This window comes from Oryx dammah, unplaced genomic scaffold (assembly GCF_014754425.2).
Source record: "Oryx dammah isolate SB20612 unplaced genomic scaffold, SCBI_Odam_1.1 HiC_scaffold_27, whole genome shotgun sequence".
Classification (NCBI taxonomy): Eukaryota; Metazoa; Chordata; class Mammalia; order Artiodactyla; family Bovidae; genus Oryx; species Oryx dammah.
In genome coordinates this window covers 88714577-88741301 of record NW_024070211.1, presented here as the reverse complement: position 1 = coordinate 88741301, position 26725 = coordinate 88714577, and the positions used below count along the sequence as shown (strand labels likewise).

General features: G+C 43.1%; 1 protein-coding gene across 1 annotated transcript in view; it reads right to left on the bottom strand.

The window, feature by feature from the left end:
* Positions 1-26725, bottom strand: part of KIF5C (kinesin family member 5C) — a 164074-nt gene that overhangs the window by 44556 nt on the left and 92793 nt on the right. The window contains exons 11-15 of the mRNA XM_040229009.1: positions 21606-21754; positions 11329-11504; positions 5788-5856; positions 3946-4152; positions 1625-1771 (exon numbers count right to left, since the gene is read on the bottom strand). Coding sequence (XP_040084943.1) covers positions 1625-1771; positions 3946-4152; positions 5788-5856; positions 11329-11504; positions 21606-21754 — 748 coding nt within the window. The remainder of the gene's footprint in view (positions 1-1624; positions 1772-3945; positions 4153-5787; positions 5857-11328; positions 11505-21605; positions 21755-26725) is intronic.

The following is a 26725-nucleotide window of genomic DNA, read 5'->3' as shown; positions in this document are numbered from 1 at the left end:
GAATGTACACATATGTCAAAACTTCTCAAACTGTATACTTTATGTGCAGCTGGGACTTCCCTGATAGCCCAGTGGTTAAGACTCCACACTCCCAATGCAGGGGGCCCGGGCTGGGAACGAGACTCTGCATGCCAAAACTGAGATCCTGCCTGAGGCAACTAAGACCTACCACAGCCAAATAAATAGATACATGCAGCTTATTTTATGTCAATTATACCTCAAGAGAGCTATTTTGTTTGATGTCACTCATTTTTCCAATGTCCTCTCTATTTTGTGGCAAATTGTTCTTGACTGATAGCAGTATTTACTCTCATTTCCCTGTATTCCTAAACTCATAGACAACTTTATGCCACGTCCCTTGTAACTTTGCTATCGATGGCACTAATGTACACCACTCCAGGGGTTAATCATGGTTGGTTTAAGCCCATTGTAGTAAAACTATTTCTCTTTGCTCTCCCAGCTTCCCTTGCAGCTTGGGGTGACCATGTGACCCAATTCTGGCCTCTATAAAGTATAACGGGATGCCTTTGGGGATTTCTGGGATGTAGTTCTCTCCTGGATAAAAGCTGTCTGGCTTTACAGCCTGTCCTGCTTCGGACATGATGATTGGTGCTACAGCAGCTATCTTGCTACCAAGAGACAAAAATCTACAGATGAGGCTGAGGAAAACAGAAAGAAAGTAAAGACCTGGATCCTTGACATTGTTGAGATCCTGCACCAAAAGTTGCTTCTAAAACTTCAAGAAGCATAGGAATGACCTGGGGACTCTTGTTAAAATGCAGCCTCTAATTCAGTAGGTCTGAGGTGGGCCTAAGAGTCTCTAGTTAGAACAAGTTCCCGGGTGACGCAGACCACAACTTGAATAACAAGATTCTAGACTTCTTATACTGTGAACAATAAACGTGGCTTTATTTTATTAAGCCACCGTTAGAATCCTCTTATTTCCAGCCGAAATCTTTCCTAACTCATACTGATTGATGGAGGACCTTCATTCTGTTGTATTTTCATAGAAAAGGAGAGGGCTTCCGTGGTGGTCCAGTGCTTGAGACCACCTTGCAATTCAGGAACACAGGTTCAATCCTGGTCCGGGAAGATCCCGCAGGCTGCAGGGCAGCTAAGCCTGTGGGCCACAGCTCCTGAAGCCTATGCACCTAGAGTCTGTGGACTACAACCAGAAAGTAACCCCCGCTCACTGCAACTAGAGAAAACCCACGCACAGCAAAAAAGACCCAGTACAGCCAAAAATAAATAGATAACGTAAAAAGAAAAAAAAGGAGAAACATTTCTGAGTAGAACTTTTGTTTACCCTATCCAGTCCCAAAGCTCTGTGGCACTGGCATGTAATCCTGAGGACTAAACCAACTCACAGCAGGCCAACGAAGACTTGAGGACATTTCCTATAACTGAGAGGTAATTTTTCTTTTATCCTCCTTAACCAAAATAATCATTTACTTAGTCATTCAATCAGCCTTTCGTTCATTCATTCAAATATGATCAAGCACACAGCAGATGCAAGACACCGTGCTAAGCAATGGATACTTAGGAGAATAAACGCAGACTCTGCTTGCTCAGATTCGTGCCATTATAAGAGAAGGTAGAGAGGGTAAAAGAAGGGCTGGCTTACAGTCTTCACATCGTTGGTACCAATGATTCCTCCTATCTCCCCCAAATCCTTCAACAGCAGATTCAGGATCTCGGTGGCCCTTTTCTTCTGATGATTGCTAAGCTCCTGCAGCTGGCTCAGTTCTCTCTGCGTGGTTGTCAGTGTAGTCTGAAATACACATTTTAACAACAGATTTAAAGGGCCACCCATCAATTTCATACACACAATGTCATCAAGAATAATATCATGTAGGGTGGAGTTCTTTTATCCTTTCATGTAATTTCAACAGGAGTCCTTTTAAGCCAAACTATGGTATAACTCTGCATTCTCTGATAAGAAGAGGAAGTTGTCTTGGCCTGATATGTCATTTGTCTGCATATCAGATGATAATTTCCAGGTCAGTGGAATAAGTTATTAAAAACAAATAAAGCTCAAAAGGAGTCCTTATGTTTATAATGTGTAATCACATCTAATCCTACCTACCAGATGTTCTGTTTCAGTCCACATTCTTCAGAATACAAACATACCTGCAAACGTCTCCACCTCCACTTCCAAACAAACCTGCTCCCTGGGACCACTTCCAAATTCCCATCTGACTTCATAACAGATGGGTCTGGAAGGCCCAAAGGGACATTAATGAGTTTAGAGAACAACCAAGAAAAAGTCTTTCCATCTTCAAGTGAACCAGAACTGGACACTCTTCATCACATTTCAAATTTAGTCTGGTTCAACAGGAGATGGCTTTTAAATATACATAGCTTCTAAATATACATACCAGAAGCCCCATTTTACTACCAAACATTAACAAATTCATCCCTTTCCCATTCTTCATGTATGCTACCAATATGCATGTATTTTTAACTACCTAATTTAATAAACTCTCAACATCAACAAATTTGCCATCTTTTGGTTTCTTGGTATTAACTCAGCCAAAAGAAAATAATCTGCATAAATTATAGAATTGTAAAGGTTAATGCAAAGACATTTATGTAATTCTTCCACATGCAACTATTTTACTCGAGTATTTCTTAATAATCAAACTAAAAATAGTACCGTAAACTAGTCTAGTAGTACTTCGGTCTGACAGAAAATAAAACTTGTATCATGGAAAACGTTTCATTGTTTTGGGAAGCACCACAGACTAGTTAAAAAATCCTGCAGAAAACAGTAAGCCCCAAGAAATCTAAGTCTCCTTATTTCCTATGTAACTTCTGCTTTGTTTTTCTATTTTTCATTTTTGTTTTTATTTAGGCATTGCCACTGCTTATTTCATTTTGTTTTCAAAATCCACAGAAGCAGTAGTTCCTATCTTGGGAAACATTAAAAAGCCTTCCTACGTGCAGCTGAATGTATGGAATAAGCAGTGTTTTCCATCCGCAGCATCTACGGTCAACAGATCGGCGCTTTCCTGTACCATCTGCTACTTCCCCTTGCTGGGAGGATGGTGGTTTTCCACCAAGCAGACTGGGCACAATCCCATGACACCAGGCCACTGGACGGAGGTGCCAAGGGCAGCTGGGTACAGACACTCGGCTGCCCACCGCCCATCTTCCAAGTAGAAAAAGCAAAAATGGACACGTTCCACCAGCAGCCACCTCACCAAATGCTCACTGGCCCTCTGCCACTAGCTCCCTGTGCAGAACCAGCAGTATCTCTCACTGGGAGAATCTGAAAATTAGCAAACGTGCAGATTGAAGCACTAGCTGAAAAACAGGCAACAGACAAACCAGGACAGGTAGGTCCTAGGCGAGGACAAGCAGCGCTGGGGAAGGAATGGGCTGCATTCAGGAAGGTGTGAACAGGAAGAGTGGACTCCATGCCTTGCACACTCCCCTGTCAATACAATGTTTGGGGTTTATTTGCTGATACTGTAGCATGATGCACAGGGCCACGCTAACTGTTTTATGTAAACTGTCACTAATTCCCATGCCCTGAAAGGAGCATGTTACTATCACCATTTTTACAGATAAGGAAATGAACACTAAAGTGTTAATGTCTCGACTACGGCTTAACAGTTAAAGTCAGATTTCTAACTAGGATTTTTCTGGCTCCAAAGTCTGCACTTTCTTGAGTATCCTATAAGGCATCATTTCTGGTGTTACAAATCCCCTAGATATAAAACAGACCTGACATGAAGATCTGGGGCAAGTGGACAAGTCACTCACCCAATCATTGAATCACATCATGTGAATCATTGAAGGATTCACAGAATGCATCTGTGCCTAACACTGAAAAACCACTCAGCCAACTGCCATGCTACGTAGTGTCTTGTAAGTAAATATCAATAGAAGTACAGGAATGGCACCCGCGGAAGGCCCGCTCCCACACACAAATGCTCCAACCGTTTTCTGGGCCAGCTCGTCTGTCAGCTGCTCATTGGCCCTGGTCTTGTCCTCCACTTCCTGTGACTTCTGGTCGTAATTGACAGCCAGCTCCTCCAGAGCCTGGAGAACTTCTTTCACCTCGTCTTTGGCTGCCTCATTTTCAATCTGGAGACGTGTCAGCTCCTCCTGAATCTTCTCGTAGTCTCTTCTCGTGGAAGCTAAAAGCTGGGGAAATTAGATGGCGTGGAATTAGTGAAGCTACTGTTCAAAGGTTTATGTTCAGTGCTCTACCCAAAGATTAGAGAAAATAAGTTGAAAAAGCTCAGGATAACTAGAAACCATACTATATATCCATATGGTAAATGAAAAAACAGCATGTTGTCTTGAAAATATGTTTCTCTTTCTTTCTGTTTCTTTTGTATTTAAAGCTGCTTAAGCTTAATTCCAAGAACTGATTACAGATCAAGAATCACACTTTTTAGCTGACTGGCTATTCCACATGTTGAACAAAGAATGAGGAGGAGTAGTTTCCAAGGACTATAATAATACTTACATGGCTTTTTACTATTATCATTTTTTCACATTGTCAACTGGTCAATTTCAGAGTCAATCAAAACAGTATAAAAGAGCAGTCCCTAATTTTTCTTAATATTCATCATGGATTACAGAAGAATTTGCCCTCCACATTAACACTAGTAAAAAGTGAATGACTGACTTTATGGATACTTTCATTATTTTTGTGCTTACTATATTTTCTGATTTGCCTATAGTGAACAGAGATTTCTTGACAGCATAGAAAAATAGTAAGAGTCTTCACTGTAACAAAAAGGAAAGCTTATCACAGCAGTTGTACCAAGATGGAGACGCACAGCAACGGAATGGGAGGGAGAAGGCAGGCAGCACTAAACAAATGGAAGGCTCAACTACAGTGAAGAGGAAAAGCAATTAAACATGGTTCCTGCCAAGAGGAAGGTTTGCGCAGAGGGCATAATCACTATCCTAAAGAGATGACGGGCAACAAAGAGGAAGAGAAGAAAATGGTGAGAGAGTGTGTTACATCTATGAGAGGGGTGGGGCTGGGGCCATGAACCATAGCCACTTGCTATAACTGTATCATATGAGCCAATCCATAGCATTTTAGCAACAAAGCAGAAAACACCCTAAAGCACAAAAGAGAAAACATACTTAGGCCCTCAGCATGGGAATTACAAACCATCTATATTTGATAGATTGGCTATCTGTTCTTTGCTTAGGTTCCTGTTTGTAAAATACTTGGCGAAAATACAACGTAATAAAGACATCTACTAGAGAACTGAGTGCCATCCAGGGAGAGACTGAAAAACATTTGCCTCTTTGTAACTGTATCACATATACTAACACAGCGCTTGGACCCCTATCTTCTGTTGCTTTCCTCTTCTCTACATTCTACATTTGTTCTTTGAGTATTTTTTCCCTACAAGACAGCACGAGAACATGGTGTATATCAAAGACCTGAGTTACCTGATGTGCAAAGCTGAGAAAAGGCTGAAATGGAATGAACCAGGAGTGCTAGGCTCTGGGAATGAGGAAGTAGGATATCCTTGCCCACTACCAGGCTCCTCTGTCTCTGCTCTTCATAGATTGTGTAGCAACCAGTTCCTTACTCTCAAAACCCTAGAGCTCTACCAAGTCAGACATTTATTTCCTAAATTCAGCTAAAATCAGCTTTTAGCAGCCACTGAAAGGAAATCTACCAAGAAATTTCCATGATTCAGTGATTTAAAAAAAAAAAAACTCTTTGCAAATTAAATTTCTGGAATAGCCACAACAGACAGTCATAAAAGAACTTTGCAAAAAAAAAAAATTTATTGGATTCTTTACCTCATCCTGGTCCAACATCTGTTGCTTTAGCTTTTCAGCCAGCTGGCTCTGTTGGTTAATTTCATCATCCTGAAATGAAACATCATGTTTAATTTTTTGTGGTTAGTTATGTCATTTTTGATAGCCTAGTTTCTCGATGGACGGCAGTCAGATACCAGGATGCCAGCTGTAAGCTTGCTAATAAGATGAAGCAAATGGTGTAGTACCTCCTCGCAGATGAGAGATTGGTTCAAATACCACTTCACCCACCTTACTCAGCCGATGAAACATTTAGATATTCTGGGAAAATCAATATCCTCCACATTCAACTCAATTCCTTCTCATCCAGAAATCAGCGATGTAGGGCTTGGAAACTGAAAGGGACTCTGGAGTTATCCCTTCCAACTCAAAGATGTTAACAGTGAATTCCTAGCTCAAAAAATTAGGGAGTGAATCTCTAACCACTTGTACTGTAACAGGCACACGTCTCGAAGCTTGTGAAACATGTCCGTGAGTGGGATCACTGCCAGGTGGCCGGTGAAAGAGGCCAGTATTTCCACTTCAAACCTCTTACTTAGACTAGGAAACATTTACTAGAGAATTCACCTTTGGCATTAGAGAGCTGCCTTTGATTAGGAGCTAAATTTCTTACCAGTCTGAAAAAACCTCAAGGAAGCTGGCATGCAGAAATACGATTGCTTCATTTCTGGTGTGTCACTGAAGTGGGAAAGGATCTCCCCACAGATTAATTCGCTCTTCTTGCTCTCAGCTTCTGCCGCGAGGTGTTGCTGCCACAAAAGCCGGAGCTGCCGCCTCCCATGGCCCAGCGTAAGCATCTCCACCTCTCCCCTCCCTAGATGTGGTCCAAAGCGGCAGGCAGCCAGCGCCTAACTGCGTGAGATTCAGTCTTGGTTACAAAGGTTTTCATGAGTTCAAAGGAAATTGTGAAGCGCAGCCTGTGCAGAAAGACAGCGCGGCTTCCCACGTGCCTCTGCCTTAGGAACAAGAGAACATCCTGTGTGATGACGCTTCTGGGGTCTAAGCCCCGAGCAGAGTTCAGTCCAGTTCAGTCCAGGTGCTGTGCTCTTCTTTGTGCCAGGAGCTGCCCAAGTGTTTCCACCAGCAGCCCCTAAGACAACTACCTGTACTGTGCTGTCCTCCTTTTCCAGAGTGGGGGTTAGAGGGTAAATTCAAGGGCCTGGGTTGCAGGTCCTCAGTTTTCCCCAGGATACTCTCCTGCCTGTTCAGTTGTGTCAATTCATCCACTTAAATCAGATTAACCACTATCACAGCCTGATGCTCTCCACAGAGCAAGAAAATTCTAGCATTAATATTATGAGATCTGTGTCTCCTTTTCCTTTATATAGAACATCTTTTGGGCTTATTTCTCTGCTCAGGGAGATCGTGTTTCTACTGAACTTTTTAACACCAACTCAACTATTTTATATATAGGAAAATTCAAATGCCAGAATGTTTTCTGAAAAGTGCTTAGAAATCTATTATCCATGGACTAGATCTTAACAGCTGGCATCAGGCCTGTGTAAACAGGTTCTAAGAGATGCACTTGAATGTATAGATACAGACTCCATAGCACATCTTACCCTGAAGTTTTGAAAATTTTTTTACAAGTTAAAAATTCTTTAATGGTTCTAAAAAAATACTCATGGCTTTCATCTTGAAGTCAGATTTCTGGCAGGAGAATTAGGGAAATTTTATCAGAGTAAGTGAAATCTCTCCAAAAAAAAAGTTATTTTCCCAACTAGAAGACTATTATGTTGGACGTATTTTCTCTTCTACTATATAAACTTAGAATGTCAGTTACCAGGAACAGTTTTAGTGTTTATATTCCTCAGCACACAAATATTAAACAACTTAACATAAAAGACTCAAGAAGTTTAACATGGAAGAGCTGCCACCTCTTCCCCGGGATGTATAAGCAATGGCTACGAGTGACATAAATCACGAGAGGCAGAATAGTAGCTCAAGCGCTTTGTTCTTATACTGTGTTCATTTCAAAGCCTGATGACGTGGGCTCACTCCTGATGGGTGATGGGCTGAACCATGGTTATGTTTGAGGCACCATGAGAAATCAAGCGCCCTTAGCCTGTCTAGAAAGGATGACAACCAAGGACTACATTATAACAACATGAATCGCTTATGTCAGAGACATTTCCAAACCTACACCTACTCTTGCTTAAGGAAACTTCTCTAAGGAATTAGCATAGTCTGTTGTGTTGTGTTTTTTTTTTTTCTTAATTTTCAAAATTTTCAGAGGAAGATGTGCTGTGCAGTCAATATCTATACATTCAAGCACATCTTTTAGAATATGTCTATACATGCTCACTCTGGTGCCAATTGTTAAGATCTGGTCTGTGGATGATGGATTAGCAGGCACTTTTCAGAAAACATTCTGGTGTTTGAAATAAGTGAGTTGTCAATAGGTTACTGGTCTCCCTTAATGACAAAGATGTGTTTGTTGCAGTGGTACTCAGGGAAATGATTCAGTGAATACCATCAGTTCAACTTCTACTTACACTTAATTCTGCTCTTACGTCCCCATCAGTACAGAAGCACTGGAGAGGCGGTGGGAAATAAGAGACAGTGCCAGTGCCAAGCTGCCTGTCTTAACAACCCTGCCCGTAGCCCAGCTCTGCACCGCCACCCTCTGATGCCCCCTTCATGTGGCTTCTCCCTTAAACAAACAGAAAGGGAGGAGATACAAAAGAAAGAAACTAATATTCAGTGGCATCTGCTATGTCCTAGCGGAGAAGGCAATGGCAGCCCACTCCAGCACTCTTGCCTGGAAAATCCCATGGACAGGGGAGCCTGGTGGGCTGCAGTCCTTGGGGTCGCGAAGAGTCGGACGCGACTGAGCGACTTCACTTTCACTTTTCACTTTCATGCATTGGAGAAGGAAATGGCAACCCACTCCAGTGTTCTTGCCTGGAGAATCCCAGGGATGGAGGAGCCTGGTGGGCTGCCGTCTATGGGGTCGCACAGAGTCGGACACGACTGAAGAAACTTAGCAGCAGCAGCAGCAGCAGCAGCTATGTCCTAGAATCGTTTACTCCCCAATGCAACCTTCTGAAGTAACAGATGTGAGCGCCATGTTACAGATAAGAAAAACAACTTCAGCAGATGGGTCATCAGCCCAGGTCTCAACATTGTTAGGCCAAAGGACTGACTCTAAAGTCCCTGCTTTTCCATCACACAGCACTGCCTTAGAAAAGCACCTGTCCTTCGACCCCTAGAGGGGCAGCACGGAGGGGCAGCACAGAGGGACAGAGGCGGCAGCGGGAAGAAGAGCACATAGAATCTTTCTTCCAGCACATTCGAGACAGCTTCATCAGGACTGACAAGTTCCTCATTTCAAGGGCCAAAATAGGATGAGCACTGGACCGGGAGCCAGAAGATGCGCAAGCTCACTGCATCCCTGCCCCTCCAGGCAATGTGCGTCGTCTAAGCACCCTGGGCCAGCAGCTTATCTAAACCCAGACACTTTCAGCACTGCTACCAATAATCTATGAAGGTGCCCTGTCCCAACTCACGCATTCTTAAAAGTATCAAACCATCAACATCATCAGAAGCATGAAATAGCTTCTTGAACTTTAAAAGGCGGACAAATAAAAATGACACCTGATAAGACATACCCAGGCCACCCATGGGTAGAGATACAAATGGCATGACAAGCTTCAGTGTCCCCCAGCCAAGCTGAGGCTTTGAGGCTCAAGTCCATTCCCAGATCTCTCCGCATCACCCTGTGATGGACCACAAATGCTAATCTCAAAATGTATGCTTACCAGGGTTTTCAAAACATACAGTAAAGGAAAGGAATATGACAGAAAATGTCCTAGGCTGGGAATTGGGAGGCAGAGCTCCAGGGTCAGTTCTGCCAGCTACCAACTGAAAACTGCCAAGGCCTGGCATTGCCTACATTTCAGATGTCTAATTCAAGACTCTAAAGTTTTCTCAAATCCATGAAAAATCCTCAGGCTACCAGGGTAAAAAGATCCCAATTCCAACCATGTTTGGTTTCTATTTGTAGAGAACAGAGGGCAGAACCAGGTTATGACCCCACATCCAGGATTCTTTGGTGATACTAAAAATGAACCCTTCAATTCTAAATGAGAAAAAAAAATTGCAATATGCTTCAACAATAACATTTCTTTGGAGAAACAAAAAAATCCACAGAGACTGCTCACTTACTTATTGATCTCCCTTTTCTCTCACTTTGTTTGAGGTTTTACATTAAATACCTGGGTAGAAAGAGAAGGGTAACTATGTCTACTGCCTAAAAAGTAATTAATCCAGCTCTCACAGCATGAATATCTTATTAAATATGTCACCCAAAGGGTAGGGTGACCCCAGTTTAACACTGTGGTTATAATGCAAACTCCCAGAGCCACAAGCACAAAGAGAACCAGCTTCCTTAGGGCAAGCAGTCACATTTCCCTTGTAAAGGTGAGACCAGACTCTGAGCTTTACTCAGAAGAAAGAGGCTTGTAAGATTAATGACAACGTTAACATAACAAAGCTGTTCTATCCAAGCCAGAGGTGTCCCTAAGCACTCTGAGCTGAACCACAGCAGGAAAGATGAAATCAGATTAAAAATACCAGCAACCCAGATGAAATGAACTGAAAGGATTTAAGCATTCCAAGGGCAATATGCCAAGGTCACGTGAAACATCAATTTAATTTCCTTTGCCTCTGGGATTCCTAACCTGACCTTCACTGGGGATGAGTGAGACAGTGTCCTCCAAGATCTCTCATCCTTTATTCCAATTTGTGCACTGACAGGATTCTTTGAGTCCCAAAAGTCTGTCAAGAAATTGGACATCCCTAAATCAGCATATCCAAACGACCTCATTCAGGAGGATGCCCATTTCTGATGCTATTACCAGCTCCTCATTCCAGGACCTTAGAGCTACATGATCAAAGTGCACACTTGAGTTTTGGGAGCCACCACCTTTGCCCCGAGAGCTGGGACACTGCTGGAATTTCCAAGAGGTGACAGACAAGCCCAGAGAAGAAAAGAAGGGAGAATTAAACAAAGTTCACTCACCCTCCACCCTCATGCTATGATAAGGTCCCATCCAGTTTCTAGATGTGAAGATTCTGTCTGCTGAGGCCAATCTTTCAATCAAATTTCCATGAAAGTTTCCATTCCCCGTGAATCCAGTTCCCCCAGTGGCACTAGTGGTAAAGAACCCGTTGGCCAATGCAGGAGACATAAGAGACGCTGGTTCAATCCTTGGGTCAGGAAGATCCCCTGGAGGAGGGGGCCTGGCATTCCCACTCTAGTATTCTTGCCTGGAGAATCCCAGGGACAGAGAAACCTGGTGGGCTACAGTCCATGGGGTCGCAAAGAGTCAGACAGGACTGAGGCGACTTAGCACACAGCACAGCCCAATAAAGAGGTAGGGTAAGCATTAGGAAAACTGACATAAACATCAGTCTTACATCAGGATCCATGGGGCTTGAGCTGCTTCCAGCCAGTAAGTCTATGACCTGCTACCTTTAGCTTTTATACCAGTGTGAGGTCTATAAACTCTGACCACAGACCTTATCATCCAGTTGTCGGTAGAGACTGGAGATCTCCTCATCATACTTCTCCTTCTCCTCTGCAGAGATGCCGGCAACCACGGGAGCAATGTTGTCTATGATGGGCGTGTTATCACAGGGCTCTAGACTCTTCTGGTCCTTAGCACTGATCTGTTCATCCTCAGGCACAGCTTCTCCTGCAAAGCACAGCCAAGAGGAGTTAGGCATTGAAGAAATTTAGCATGCAGCCCTCCAGAAAAAGTTACAAAAATAGTCACTCCATGAAAAAGACACAAAGGACACAGTGAGGAGCTGTTTAAAGTTAATAGTTTGTCATCTTCCTGTTTGACAAGAAAGGTCATAGTTAACTGACCAAAACGAGTATAAGGAGGAAGATTATGTAACATCCCCTTGCTCCTGATGTAAACTGGCTCCATCAACCATGCAAGCTCTCAACTAATCCAACTTTGCAGTGATACCCAGAATTTTTTGCAAACATTTTTCTTTTGTTGAAGAATATGCTGGGGCTTTACTAGAATCATGTTCTCTTTGGTGATGGATTCAAAGGGAAGCAGACCTCTGAGACACTCTAATTATAATTAATTAGGTTACTGTTTCATTAACAACAACAGCCAAGTCAAGGAACAAATTCACCATTGTTAACAGAACACTGTAGGGCCCAAATATTCACGCTTTGAGAATCCCTGACTCTGAAGGAGGAAGTTGGGGTGGCCCCAGGACCCAGGAACTCTGACTGACATTACACACACACACACACACACACATTTCCACTACCACTCTCTCCCCCAGGAAGTCAGAATTAATTGGTGGACTGGAGAGTTCAAATAGAATAATTTCCTGTGATATCAGGTAGTCCCAGGAAAGAAACAGCAGCCCACTGAGAATATCATGCAGATTCCTCCCTGCTTCTCAGTCTGCAGAGGAGCACTGTTGGTGCCTTCGAAGGAAACAGTACCAAATGTGATCACGCAAATTGAGGGAAAAGGGGAAGTTCTTAAACCGGTCAAGGGCCACCCCCAACAAGAAAACCACCTCGCAGAGACAGACTGCAAAAACGGAGTCTATGGAAACCATTCAGCTCAACTGTCTCTCTTAAATATCTACTTGGAAAGCAAACCAAAACCAAACATACTTTTCCATCACAATGTTTACCATCAGCTTCACACTCAATTTGCTACAATCAGTGAAGTGTCTGCAACGTTCCAGGCCTCACCCAATTCTCAGCCCGTAAAACGCATTCTGTGGAAATTCCCCAGGAAAACTGTCCGGAGCCAGAGGGAATTTCTCAAAGAAAAAACAACAACAAAAGGCACCCGAAGACAAATGACAGAACTTAACTCCTAATCCATGGCTTCACGAATAGTATACATCACATCTCGAGAAACCCCCTGAACACTGACCGTGTACATTTATCTCAATATAAACAAAGCACTCTGTGATGGGTTAGCTTTATTGCTTAAGACTCCATTATCTCACTCGATAATCACAAAATGGTACCATAGGCCTCCACGTCAAACAAAACTAACACTCAGTGATTTCACCTTGATATCACAGTTCCATTTGAAGCAGCAACTTGAGGCAAAACCTGGAATAAATTTTTACTCTGCTGAATATAAAACTGAGCCAACTGTTTTTTCTTCTAAAGCTCAACCGGACTGGTACTGTACCTAAGCCTTTTTCTAAAATTATTGACCTGAAACAAAACCAAAATATCAGAGTAGCCTTTGAACTGAACCTGAACCAAATCAATATTTCATTCAGTTCCAATTCTTGGTTTAAAGCATCTATCAGCAACCTTAGTGTGCAAACTGGATTTCATCCAATTAAAGCACCTATATTCTCTACAGCCTGCTAAGTCCATGGGCTATAAAAGCTGTACAGTGTTCTATTTAGTTTCCAAGGTTTTTTTCTGTTTGTTTAAAACATTATAAATATAAAATTATAAAAAAATATGTGTCTTTTTCTAACTGTATAGTATATACTAAAATTTGAAAGCCCTCTTTCACCTCTACCTCCCAATTCTGTTCCTTCTTAGAGAATTTCACCATTAACACTTTGTAAATGTCCTTCTCCCACTTGGATCATGACTGTACATCTAATTTTTCAGTTCTAGCTTCTGAAATTTATGAAAAGGGCAATCCAGAGCAGTATGAACTGATCTTCCAGTTAAATCTTATAAAGAGGAAATTCTTAATTGCACTGGACCAGAAAGCAGGCGGAATATAGCCATACTGTCCACAGGCCAGTTCAGGCCAAGTCCAGAGGTATGATATAAAAACATCTGAAAGAGACATCCAAAACCCTGTGCTCTTTGGTTCCGAATGCCCAGAGAGGCAGTGATACCGTGAGACTGGGTCAGCTAAGGAGTTGCCTGGGGCTTGCCTGGTGGCTCAGATGGTCAAGAATCTGCCTGCAATGCAGGGGACTCGGCTTCCATCCCTGGGTCAGGAAGATCCCCGGAGAAGGGAATAGCTACCCACTCCAATATTTCTGCCCGGAGAATTTCATGAACAAGGGATCCTGGTGGGCTACAGTCCACAGAGTCACAAAGAGTCAGACACAACTGAATGACTTTCACTTTTTTTGTTTCCAAGGAGTTATCCAGTGCATATTTCCATTTCTTTGGTGGGAGGAAGAGTCAGGGATGAACCCCACAACCTAGCAGTGGGTGACCTGCTGTAACCAAAAGCCACAGGCTTGACTACCCCTAAAGCTGCCCTCTTCTTGCGCTGAAAAATTGTAGCATCACAAAGTACGACCACGGTTGTTCCAGATTAGAAAGGTTCAACAAGCCAGTCAGCACTGCTCCAGGAGGCACCTGAAGTGACCAACAGATGCTACATAAACATGGTCAGGGCCATAGCGGGACCCTCAGCCACCCGCACCTTCCACAGATTCAGCTAATCACAAGCCGTCTCCCACTTAACTTCTGGCTTTGTTTTCTGTAAAGGCAAGGAAATACCAATGCTTTGAACACAGCATTGTTCTAACGATTAATTAAAACGGTGTGTAAAAAACACAAAAATCCATTTCTTATCCCCTCCACTCCCTGACCAAGTGTCAACATTTTAGGTTTTGTACATAAAATTTTATTTTTACTTATTCTGAGATTAGTGTCTCTGGGGTCCTGATAATACCTTTAGTGGTTAGAGCTCAGTTCCCAAAATAAAATACAGTATAGCCATGAGAGTGCCTTTCGGGTTTATTTTTATTATGAAAACAATATTTGAAACCTATACCAGGCCTTCTGGTTTCCCTTGAACAACTCTCTCAATCAAAGTGTCAACATGTCCCCCACAAAGCTACATCTGAACAGCGAGCCCATCCCAGTTTTTATTCTAAAGGTCAGGCAGTCAAGATTATTTTTTGCAGCAGTCTTTCGGGCCGAGAAGAACAAAGCAGCAACACGAAGCAACAAAAGCAGCGGGTGTCTGCCAGGGAGAGTACAGCTCCTGCCCAGGGAGGAATCAAGAGCCAGTTTTCCCAAACACTGCTGCCCTTCAAAGAACCCAGAAAATGACTTCCAGAAGCGTCCCTGGTAACTACACTGTCCAGCTCACAAACACGTCTGGGGATTGTAAATTCCCAACCCTCGGCAGGACCCGACACCAGGCAATCTGTCTCCATGGCAATCTCACGGCATTAATGGAGAATATTCCCTGCACTGCAGCAGACTGGGTCTCCAGAGAAGCCCCCACCAGGTGATTACAGAATAACCAATCATAACGTGGAAGACAGCTGCAAACAAATCCTGGAGAAATAATGCCCTGAAATCTGGTGGTAGGAGAAGGGGAAAGGACCACAAACGAAGGTCAGTATCTATTTTTATTTTTACTCTCCTTTATGTGAAAAGCAAATTTCTCTTAGTTTATCCCTTGAGGATTTATACTTGCTGTCCATAGAGAAAGGGCTTGTAATATTGTAAAGCATCTTATTTTTTAGAAGGAAAGTTTCCCCCCCAACCCACACCTCAAGAAAAGACTTCCTTCTTTACACAAGCATTCTGGCATTTCCTATTGTCAGATGTAATTACCTTTAAGGACTAAAGAGATTTGTGTGTACACAGGAGTGTTTAGTTGGAGCACACCTATAAGGTTTACAGAGCATTTTAATTATAAAAGCAAAACCCCCAGAGGCCATAAATAACACTTCCACAAAAAATAGAAATCCATCAATTGCAATAAATAAGAATGACAGACTAATCAAAAAATCTTGTTAGCACTATTAGTTAAAAAATTCTAAAACAGGTTTTTTGGGTTTTTGTTAAAAAAATTAAAAAAAAAAGAAAGAAAACCATTAGACTGCCAGTAATTCATTAAAATTTCACACATGAAATAGCAACAAGCTAGTTATCCTTTTCATAAGTCAAGCCCCTAAAGCCTCTGGAGAATATAGTAAGGTAATTGCCTTCTCTCTGCAACTCCAGGGCATAGATTGGCCGGTCACTCACAGCTTCCGCCAGAAACTAGATCAGATCTGGCAAAGGAGGTACTTTCTTTTAATACCAATTAAACAGGCCCAGTGGCAGACCTAATGGCAGGTAATTTCTATATCAAAGAAACGAAAAAGGAAATGTTTTAAGTTGCCAGAAGGGTGAGAACAGCAGGATACAAGATGTCATTATATAAATGGAAGGTTTAAAAAAAAAACCTCATTTCTTTATGGGATTATTTTGCACACACGTAGCATCTCTTACCCTAGCTGCTCAAAATATTGTAAGAAGCTTAAGACATTCTTTCATCCCTTCTACAGTAATTTTCTAATAAACTGGTTACCCAGGAGTCAGCATCTGCTTTACATTCTTCTTACACAGGCCACACGATTCTCCTAGCAGTCAGCATTTCTACGAGTGTTTGGTTGTCTCTCGAAAGAAGGAAGAGAGCCTAACAAATTAGATCTCTCAAATGAAATGCTAACTTCTGAGCTTCTACAATAATCAGAAATCCAAGGAGCGGCACATCTTCTAAATATTTAATGCCCCAGGAGCAAACTGTGTTCCAACTGCAGAGCCCACACAGTTCCACAAAGCACCCACCAGCCTCAAGGTTACAGATTTAGCTACTTAGGGAACCAAGGCCACTGTCCTGGCAGGTTTTAAATCTGGAGAACCAATCTGCTTTAGAGATTGCTGATTTTTCCACACCTTCTCAGCCTGTGATGAAATAATTTCTTTGCATGACTGCATCCACTCTGTTCATTAATATTATATTTAATTATGCAAGACACACTGTAGATGCGCCATATCATCAGATTATTTCCCTGTACGTCTGACACTCAGATTTTCAGGGAGCCTTCTCTGACTTAAGCTCTTGTAAAAAGTTGTCATTTCTTTAAAGGACAAAATTCAAAGACGTACCAGAGAAGAGGGCATGGGTAAAGACTGACCTAGCAACAACAGCAAACAATGGACTCCACTTTCCTCTAGCATCATGGCCCTGGGCCCTCAGCCTTCCCTCCCCATCCTCCTGTCCAGAGTCTTCTTGGTGGCTTGAGCAGGGACCAGGGATGGGAGCAGGGGCCAGGCAGTGGTGGACTGGAAGCTGAATTCAACTCCTTTACAGGATGGTTTGAGTCCTTTCCATACATATGATCAACAAGCAACAGAGTAGGGGAAAAAAAGAAAGATCCTATTTCTGACAGCTGCCCACTCCCTCTATCTGTCCTTAAGCATGTAGGCTGAATGCATTTCCATGAGGCTAAAAGTTGCCAACAGAGCCTCCAGATTTGAAGAGAGTCTGCCCGTGGATTTCAGCCCACAAGATGTCACTAGTACATTCTGGTGGACATGCACTGTTTTTTAGCCACTCAACACCCATTCTCATAAAAGCACCTCGACTGCACTGTGAAGAATTACCCACCCCCTCACCGTATGAGTGCAGCTGTGGTCAGACAACACATGAGGGTGCCCTGTCCTTCCCCAGCCCAAGCACACCACCCAGCACAATCTCCTCCTTCTCTCCTGGGGCTCTGGGTCTCCAATATACATGACAAGGACAGAAACACATCCAGAGAGGATTCACTCAAGGTGTGGCCCCTCAGAAGCCCCATTCCTCAGCTGTTCTTTTAGTTCTATGAGTCTCTCATAGCTTTTTTTTTTCTTAATTGGAGCATAGTTAGTTTACAACATTGTGTTATTTTCAGGTATATAGCAAAGTGATTCAGTTACACATATATATCTACTCCTTTTCAGATTCTTTCCCATTATGGATTATTACAAGATACGGAATACAGTTTCTCCTTTCTCTTTTTATCTTCGGAACCCTCACTGGACCAGTGGGGAATGGAACCAGGAGAGTGGGTGGTTCTCCCCACTCTTAATTTATAAAACCAAGGTGTGCCCCCCACCTTAAGCCCCCAAGCACATGCCCCGGGCCACAGTGCTGGAATGGCAGTGGCAGAAATGAATTAAGGCTTGGTGTAGTACATGCATTATGAGCCACAGGTCAATATGCTGAGGATCAATGTTCTATTATACCCAGAGGAGAAAACGGCAAGGCTCGCATCTGAAGTAGCCCATTAAGCTAGGAGCATATAGGTGGGGTGGGCTGGGGTAGGGACCAGACTACCATCATGTAATAGAGTACTTCACAGCTTTCGAATGGCTTTGGGCAAGGAATGCTCTCTCCTGCGGCAACTGTATCAGATGTACCTCCCTTCACTTATTTACTGTATCTGCCTGGACCAGACTGGCCACTGAGACATCATATTCTTTTACCTTTCCCACCCCTCTCCAAGTGTGTGCTAAATCACTTGAGTCATATCTGACTCTTTGTGACCCCATGGGCTGTAGCTCGCCAGGCTCCTCTGTCTGTGGGATTTCCCAGGCAGGAATACTGGGGTGGGTTGCTATTTCCTTCTTCAGGGGATCTTCCTAATCTAGGGATTGAACCTTTAAAATTCCAGCTCTCTAGTTGACACCACCCAGCCCTCGTGACCATGAGGAATCAGAATGCACAGGACACATTGGGGGAAATTCCAGTCCCTTCTTTTCACACTCATCTCTCCAACCTAAACACCAACCACAAGGGCAGCATGCAGGATGCACCCACAACAGAAAAAGAATGAACTCAGGAGTCAAGCACCCTGTGCAGTCAGCTTGGGCAAGTCTCATATCCTGCCTAAAAGAGACACATGGTCTCCAAACAGAACAGAAAGCCTCTGGATTTTTGTTAGATGAGTAGTTAATCCTTAAAATAATCCTTCACTCACACACAGTCAAAGGACCACCTCACCGTGCCTCCACCTGCCTCACTTCCTGTCTGAAAGTTTTATACCACTTCAGTAGGTTCTCTATATTTGAAAACTTTCACTTCCAGAAAAAAAAAAATCCTTTAAAATGTGAGCTTGCAGGACAGAACTCCAGAGAGCTCCCTTCTCTTAATCACTCAGTGATTACATGTTAACATGGGGGTGAATGGAGGGGTCTCTCAAGAACCTCCCTCTCCTCTCTTCAGAGTCCAGAGAGGACCTCATTCCTACCTATACCTTCAATTATGTCCTAAAGATCCATGACTCCCAGGGACTTCCCTGGCAGTCCAGTGGTTAAAACTTTGTCTTGCAACTCAGAGGTTGTGGGTTTGATCCCTGATTGGAGGTAGGATCTCACATGCCTTGCAGCCAAAAAAATCAAAACATAAAACTGAAACAATACTGTAGAAAATTCAATAAAGACTTTAAAAATGCCTCACATTTAATGTACATGAAAATTATGCTAGCCATACATTTAAAAAAAAAAAATCCACAACCCACATATTTTTCTTCATCACTCAAGCAGCTCCCTGGAGCTCCAGACACTGACATAACTTCTTATCTGGCATTTTCACCTGGATGTTCCACAGACTCCCCTCAAACTCCCCTCATCATCTCCCACTTCTCACTTCCAATTCTCCTCCCCCATTTCTTGTCTCAGTGAGTGGCTCTGCCCTCCATCCAACTCAGCAAGCCAGAAACCTTGACGCTGTCTCTCCCTACAGCCACCAGCCTCACCAAGCCTGGCTGGTTTCACCTCCTAAATACCTCTCTGGTCTGCCCATCTCTCTCTCTTTCCACCGCCCTGTCTCTCAATTCAGCGACTAAGTCTCAGGCCTGGAGGGCCACCGCCGGTCCCAGCGCTCTTCCCAGGCCCTCCAGTCCACCCTCCAACACAACCAATGGGTCTTCAAAAAGGCAAATCTCATCATCCGACATCCTTGAATGGCTTTTCACTGCTTCTGAGATAATGACCAGAATCCTGAACGAGTACTGCCCAGACTTGCCTGCTGCTCTTGCCCATCGCAGTTCGGAGCTGGCCCACCCCAGCTCTCCACCCTGGCTTTCATGCTCCCGCCCCTCAGGGCATGTAAGCCTGGCTCCCCTAACCCACCCCCATTTCCACCCTCACCTCCTAGTTTGCTCAACAAACTGCTCTTTTTCTCTTGGAACTTACTGAAGGAAACCTTTGCTGACTCGAGTCAACCTCAGGGTCTTCTGTAATTACCCTCAACACTTTATCCTCTCCTTTCTTGGTACACGTATTGATTGTGCTTGGAGACTATCTCCCTCACCAGCCTGTAAGCTCTGTGAGGGCAGAGACCATGGCTGACTGCTCACCCTCTAATCCCTGGCACTGCCTTTAACACAGGTTTACTTAACATACAATTACGCAAATCTATCATGTGTCAGAAAGCACGTTAGTTTTCTTGAATTATGTAAGTTAAGGGCTTAAGTAGGATCTCATCTCACAGGATGTGAAAAACAGTAGATTTCTGAGTAGATTTGCAAAGTGGATGAAATAAGGCCAAGTGACTAGTTCAAGAGCAGGTCAGAGTAACCCAAAGAGATAAAAAGATAAGCATTGGCCAGGCAAAAGGGGCAGTGGGCAGACCCAAGAGGACAGTGACCGAAGGATGGAAAACTGCAGGGCTGGGTTGGTGCTTGGCAAAGGACAGGAAAGAAAAGAACAAGGTTATTTGCCCACACCATGACGCTTCTAAGGCCAGTGCCCCTCTTTTGCCAAAAGGTTTCATTGAATGTTCCAGGTGTCCAGCAGAGAAATGACCCAAGAGGATCGCAGAAATAGAACAAAATTTCACAGGGCGCTCCTCGCCTTTCCAAGCACCCCTCCCCACTCTCCTACTCCTGCCAAATTGTAAGAAGTCATCCACCAGCCGCAGATGCTGAATTATTCAATTATTCTAGCAGCTTTCAGAACACATGTGTAGCTAGAATATCGCCCCCAAAGAAAAGAATCGTGTTATTTAGGCCACTAGGTCATTTCTTGAACCTCTCTTGAATCCTGTTTGGCCACGTAATTGTTCTTCAATTGAACAGTAGCTCATTGACACCCACCCCTCCTAGCAAAAACAGAGGCAAACATAATCATAAGACATCTGCTGCTAACTGTGCACTTCCAAGCAGGCAGGTTACTTTTGGATTTTGCACAGCGGCCGCCAGGCTCCCACAGTCACCCAAGATTGAGACCCGATGCAGCATCTGAAATAAATACCAACACCAACCATCCACTATCTGCCACCACTCACACCAAGCTGCCTGTTTCCATGGGGAAAAAAGGCGGGGGGGCGGATAGAAAAAGGACTTGTGCCTGCTAACCCCCACACAAAGCAAAAACCACTGAAATGATCTGTCTGCACGTGGAAACCCTTCTCCAACACCTCACCCATAGTCCACCCACCACTGCACGTCAGCTCTCTGAGATATTTTCTTTGAGGAGAACACACCAAAGAGAATGCTTTAGGGAAAAAGAAAAATGAGTCACGAAACAAGCCTTTGAGACTCCATTTTAGGACCGAGCTTCTTCAGGAATCCTCTATTTCTAGCTCTGAAGAAGCAGAGCATGAAGATGAGTTGGGCCAAAAAAAAAAGCAAACATTCGCCAGAGGTGACTTTTAACTCCAAATCAATTATAAAACTCACAGAGGAGAGAATGACATTTTTCATCTAATCAAAAGCAATCAAAACCCCAAAATCTCAAACACCACCCTCTACACCTCAAATGTGGCTTCCGGAGAGTGAATTACAGTAATGGATAGAGGCACATCTCAGTGGAAGCAGATTAAGGCAACCTTGCAAACAGTCACTTGCCCACACTAGGAGTGTATGTCAGTCAAGTGACAGGGTGGGGGCAGGGATCAGTGCTAGGGAAAACATCTGCTTGTTCACACGGTTTGCCGAAAGGCCGGACCAAGCTCCACCATCATCCACTCTTTCCCAAGTGTCCCAGGACATCAATAGTCACGGGTTGGAAAAAAAGCACGCACTCACACCTCCTTCTTCCTTACCATTTCTCCATCTGTTTAGCTCCATCTCCAGATGCTGGATAACATTCTTCAAAGTCTTATTTTTCTCTTTCTCTTTTTCGTATTTCTTCTTCCATTCTTCAGCTGTCAGTTCCAGGTTCACAGAGACAGTATTCTTGATGGTCTTAGCCCTGGTGTGAAAAACGTAAGGGAAAAATTCTGAGCAGAGTTACTAGCATTTGCTAAATCGTGACTATAATTAAACTTCAAATTCCTTTCACACCAGAAAATTAGGTCTTAGGGAGCAGGAATGATGCTAGAGCTTTTACTACCACCCTGCTTTAATGGCCCCACTATTTCTAAGGCTCCAAAACTCACCTTTTTCCTTTTCTTTTCTCCTTTTCCTCCTGCCTATCTCTAGACCCAATGGGATTTTCACCTAATTTGTCTCGAGTCTTTCTCTATTGCCTCTGCCACCATTTCTATTCCCACTGCTACCACCTTGGCCTATGTTCTTAGAACCCACCTGTGGTTATAGCCTCGCTTTTTCAGACATTCAGCATCCTCTTTAAGCATCTTGCATGCCACTTTCAGATTCATCTGCCCAAGAACAGCTTTCTTTCAATTCAATTAACATCTATGAAACACTGGGGATTTATCAAGATAAACAAGACAAGGTCTCTGGCCTTCAAGAGTTTACAGTTTCTCATAACAATATACATCCGGACAAATCAATTCTTTCTCTTACTCTCATTTGGTACCTTAGCATCATCCCTAAGGTACTGAACACATGTCAACACATGCCTCCAGGGACAGATGGCCACTTTACCAACTCAGGGTGGCCAGGTGAAACCACGGCTCTGAGCTGACCACAGCCTCTCCCACCAGCCAGTCACCAAGAAGGAGCAGAGGGCCCACTTTTCTCAGATCGTCCCATTTTTTTCAAGAAAAGTCAGAAATTGAGGTTTTTCTTTGTATATCCCAGTTCAATATAATTTTTCAAACTGATGTGTGGGATACACAAACAAGTCTAATGGCCACCATTTTGCCACTTGTGGTATAAAGAGTGACCAACCCAGGGCAGATGGCCTGGAAGGGGGTGTGATGCCCCAGTGGAACTCTGGACAGTAAATCAAGGCAGTGCCAGCTCCAGTCAGTAATGAAAACAAAATACACGATTCACCAACTACGCACAGAAATGAACACACAAGGCTTGTCCAGTTGAAAAGCAAATTCATGATGGCAGAACCCTACTTATCACATACTGTTTAAGAAGTAAACACTTCATTTATGTGCTATCCTGTTTTATTTGCTACGACTTCTCCATTTTTCATTCCCACCAGTTCTTGCCCTGTCACATTTGCCAGCGCTACCTGATGTGTGATTCAGGTTAAACACTGTGGTCATGAAATGACATTTTGGACACGATTTCTATTTCAGTGAAAGAAATTCAGCGATCCTCACCAGTGCAGCAGATGTCACTCTATAAATTAATTTCTAAAGCAGACAATTAAATAACCCAACTGTCAAAAGAAGAGTTAAAACGATTTCTATGCAAGACTCTACTTAAGCATTGGTACAATTCTCCCTCTCACTGCAGCTTATGGCTGCTGTCTCCAGAAGGGTTCCGACTGTTTTCAAATAGCAGCAACTTTATTGCTACTTCAAAGTCTGTGCCAAGCTGACACTCTCACCTCACCACTCCCCCAGCATCCTTAGGCCATGTCATGGGTGTTCCTCAGATACAAGCACAGACACTCCAGCATCCATTTTAACTGAGTTAAGTCAGAAAGTGAGAAATAACCTACGGCTGAAGTGCTTATGGACATTTAAGGACATGCTTTGAGGCTACTAATCTTACTTATCACACCACAGAGTCTCTTGATGATTTCCAACGATACCAGAAGCAGAAGCATAGAGCCTTTATGCCGTAATCTGGCAGGTTTAGCCAGAAGTACAATTTTGTGAGCAGACCCAACAAGGTTATCACTGGTATAACTGATCCTTACTCTCAAAGTTCTCTTAAAGTTGTTGAGAAAATTCTTTTTCTCCCACTTCTGCAGCAAGTAGAGTCCTGGCAGGAAATAGTCTTCTCAAATTGGGAAGAGTTTTTAACAAAGGTATGGTAAGGGTGATGGGAAAAAACAAGGGATAACAGGTGTAGCTCAGATGGTAAAGCATCTGCCTGCAATGCAGGAGACCCGGGTTCAATCCCCGGGTCGGGAAGATCCCTTGGAGAAGGAAATGGCAACCCACTCCAGTATTCTTGCCTGAAGAATTTGATGGACAGAGGAGCCTGGCGGGCTGTAGTCCATGAGGTCACAAAGTGTCAGACACGACTGAGCGACTAACACACACACACACACGCAAACACACACACACACACACACACCCAATAGTGATGGGGGGATCCGTTACCACTCTTAGGCTGAAGGGGGCCCAGAGGAAGGGAACTACAAGAGGAAAGCTGTCTAGACTCGCAGATACAGAGACCAAACAAGTGGTGACCAGTGGGGAGAGGAAGGGGGGAAGGGCAAGGCAGGGGCAGAGAATTAAGAGGGACAAACCACTATACATACAATAAATAAGCTACCAGGATATATTGTGTAGCACAGGGAATATAATAAATATTTCATAATAACTACAAATAGAAAATAACCTTTTAAAATTGTGAATCACTGTACTGTACACCTCTAACTTATACATTGACAATATCATACATCAGCTATGCTTCAATTTAAAAAAAATAAATTTTAAAAGCCAATTATACAGAGTGAAGTAAGCCAGAAAGAAAAACACCAATACAGTATACTAACACATATCTATGGAATTTAGAAAGATGGTAGTGATGACCATGTACGTGAGACAGCAAAAGAGACACAGATGTGTAGAGCGGACTTTTGGACTCTGAGGGAGAGGGAGAGGGTGGGATGATTTGGGAGAATGGCATTGAAACATGTTTACTATCATGTAAGACACAAATCGCCAGTCTATGTCCGATGCAGGATACAGGATGCTTGGGGCTGGTGCACGGGGATGACCCAGAGAGATGTTATGGAGAGGGAGGTGGGCAGGGGGTTCATGTTTGGGAACGCATGTACACCCGTGGTGGATTCATGTCAATGTATGGCAAAACAAATACAGTATTGTAAAGTAAAATAAAGTAAAAATAAAAAATTTAAAAATAAATAAATAATCAAAAATAAAATAAAATAAAATAAAATGGAGAAGGAAATGGCAACCCACTCCAGTACCTTTGCCCGGAAAATCCCATTGACGGAGGAGCCCAGTAGGCTACAGTCCATGGGGTCGCAAAGAATTGGACACGACTCAGCGATTTCACTTCACTTCAAACTCTTAAAAGAAAAATGCTGCCCTGTCGAAGCTGTTAACAGCCTTTAGTCTAGGAACACAGCCAACCCGAAGTGACCCTTCATGGAAGAAGCCATGAAATTAATACCCTGACATCACTCTCTTCTCTCCTTTTGAGTACCTGCCTATGTTCCCCTCCCATTGGTGGAACCTAACTGGAAGCCAGAGGCAAAGGAGCCCATTGTAGTTGTCCAAGCTGGTCACTGTCCCAGGGTGCAGAGCAGAGCAGAGCAGAGACGGCACGGAGACAATGCAGAGGGGCAGACGGAAGACACACAGCCCAACTCCCATCTGGAACCGAGAATAATATGTCTCTGCTGCTGCCCTAAACAGACTCCAGTCAGTCATTGATGAGGTAGACCATCATGCCTCTCCATCTACTAAATGGAGAACAGGAAGAAACCAGCCAGCACTAATTAGAAAGATATTAATTATCCCAAATGCATTCTACAGATTTAAAATAATCTGAAATAAAATCTCAGGAGATTTGCATGCTGCAGCTGCTGCTAAGTCACTTTAGTCGTGTCCGACTCTGCGACCCCATACATGGCAGCCCACCAGGCTCCCCCGTCCCTGGGATTTCTCCAGGCAAGAACACTGAAGTGGGTTGCCATTTCCTTCTCAATGCATGAAAGTGAAAAGTGAAAGTGAAGTCTCTCAGTCCTGTCTGACCCTTAGCAACCCCATGGACTGCAACCTACCAGGCTCCCCCATCCATGGGATTTTCCAGGCAAGAGGACTGGAGTGGGGTGCCATTGCCTTCTCCGGATTTGCATGTATGTACTGAAATTGACAATCTGATTCCAAGATTTATAATAGAAATAAAGAAGGCCAACAATAGCAAAGACAATTTTGAAGGACAAAGAGGATGAAATATCAATGCATTATAAAGCCACAGTAATTAAAACTGATTAAAGAGTCCAGAAACTTTAGAATAGAAACAGAATAGATGACCCACAGACACTCGGCCCTGTAGCCATCTGATATACAACAAAGGTGTGCATCTAGCACCGAGGGAAAGGTCGGTCCTTTCAATGTCTGGTGCTTTACTGACTCCCCCAATAACACATAAAAAATTCTATACAGATGAATCACATGCATAAATGTGAAAGGCAAAACAACAAAGCTGCTAGAAGAAGACAGGAGAATGTCTTTAAGACCTTAGGGTAGATAAAGATTCATTTCTCAAATAGAACAGAAAGAAAAGATAGACTTGACTTCATTAAAATTAAAAACCTCTCTTCATTAAAAGTCACCATTAAAGGAGTTAAAACATAAACTACAAAGTGGGAAAAGATACAAACAATCCATGTATCTGACAAAGGACTTATCCAGAATAATCCCTATAAATCAATCAGAAAAAAGCACACAATTGGTGAAAACACCAGGTAAAGATTTGAATAGGAACTTCACAGAAGAAGTGCCAATAAATTGTACCCAGAAAAGTGTGCCAAATGTCATTAGTCTTTAGGGAAAAAAATTACAAAAAGATATATTTACACACCTAGTAGAACAGTTAAAATTTTTTAAACTGATAATGCTAAGTGTTGGTGAGGATGTGCAATGACTATAACACTCACCTGCTACTAGACAGAGTGTAAACTATACCAATCATTTTGGAAAACTCTTTGGTACTATCTATTAAAACTAAATACTCATAGGTGTATAACCAACAGAAATGAAGACATATGTTCACCTAATGACATGGCGATCGATGTCATAGCAACTTCATTTATAATAGCCCAAAGATGAACACAATCCAAATATCCATCAACAACAGCATGCATGCA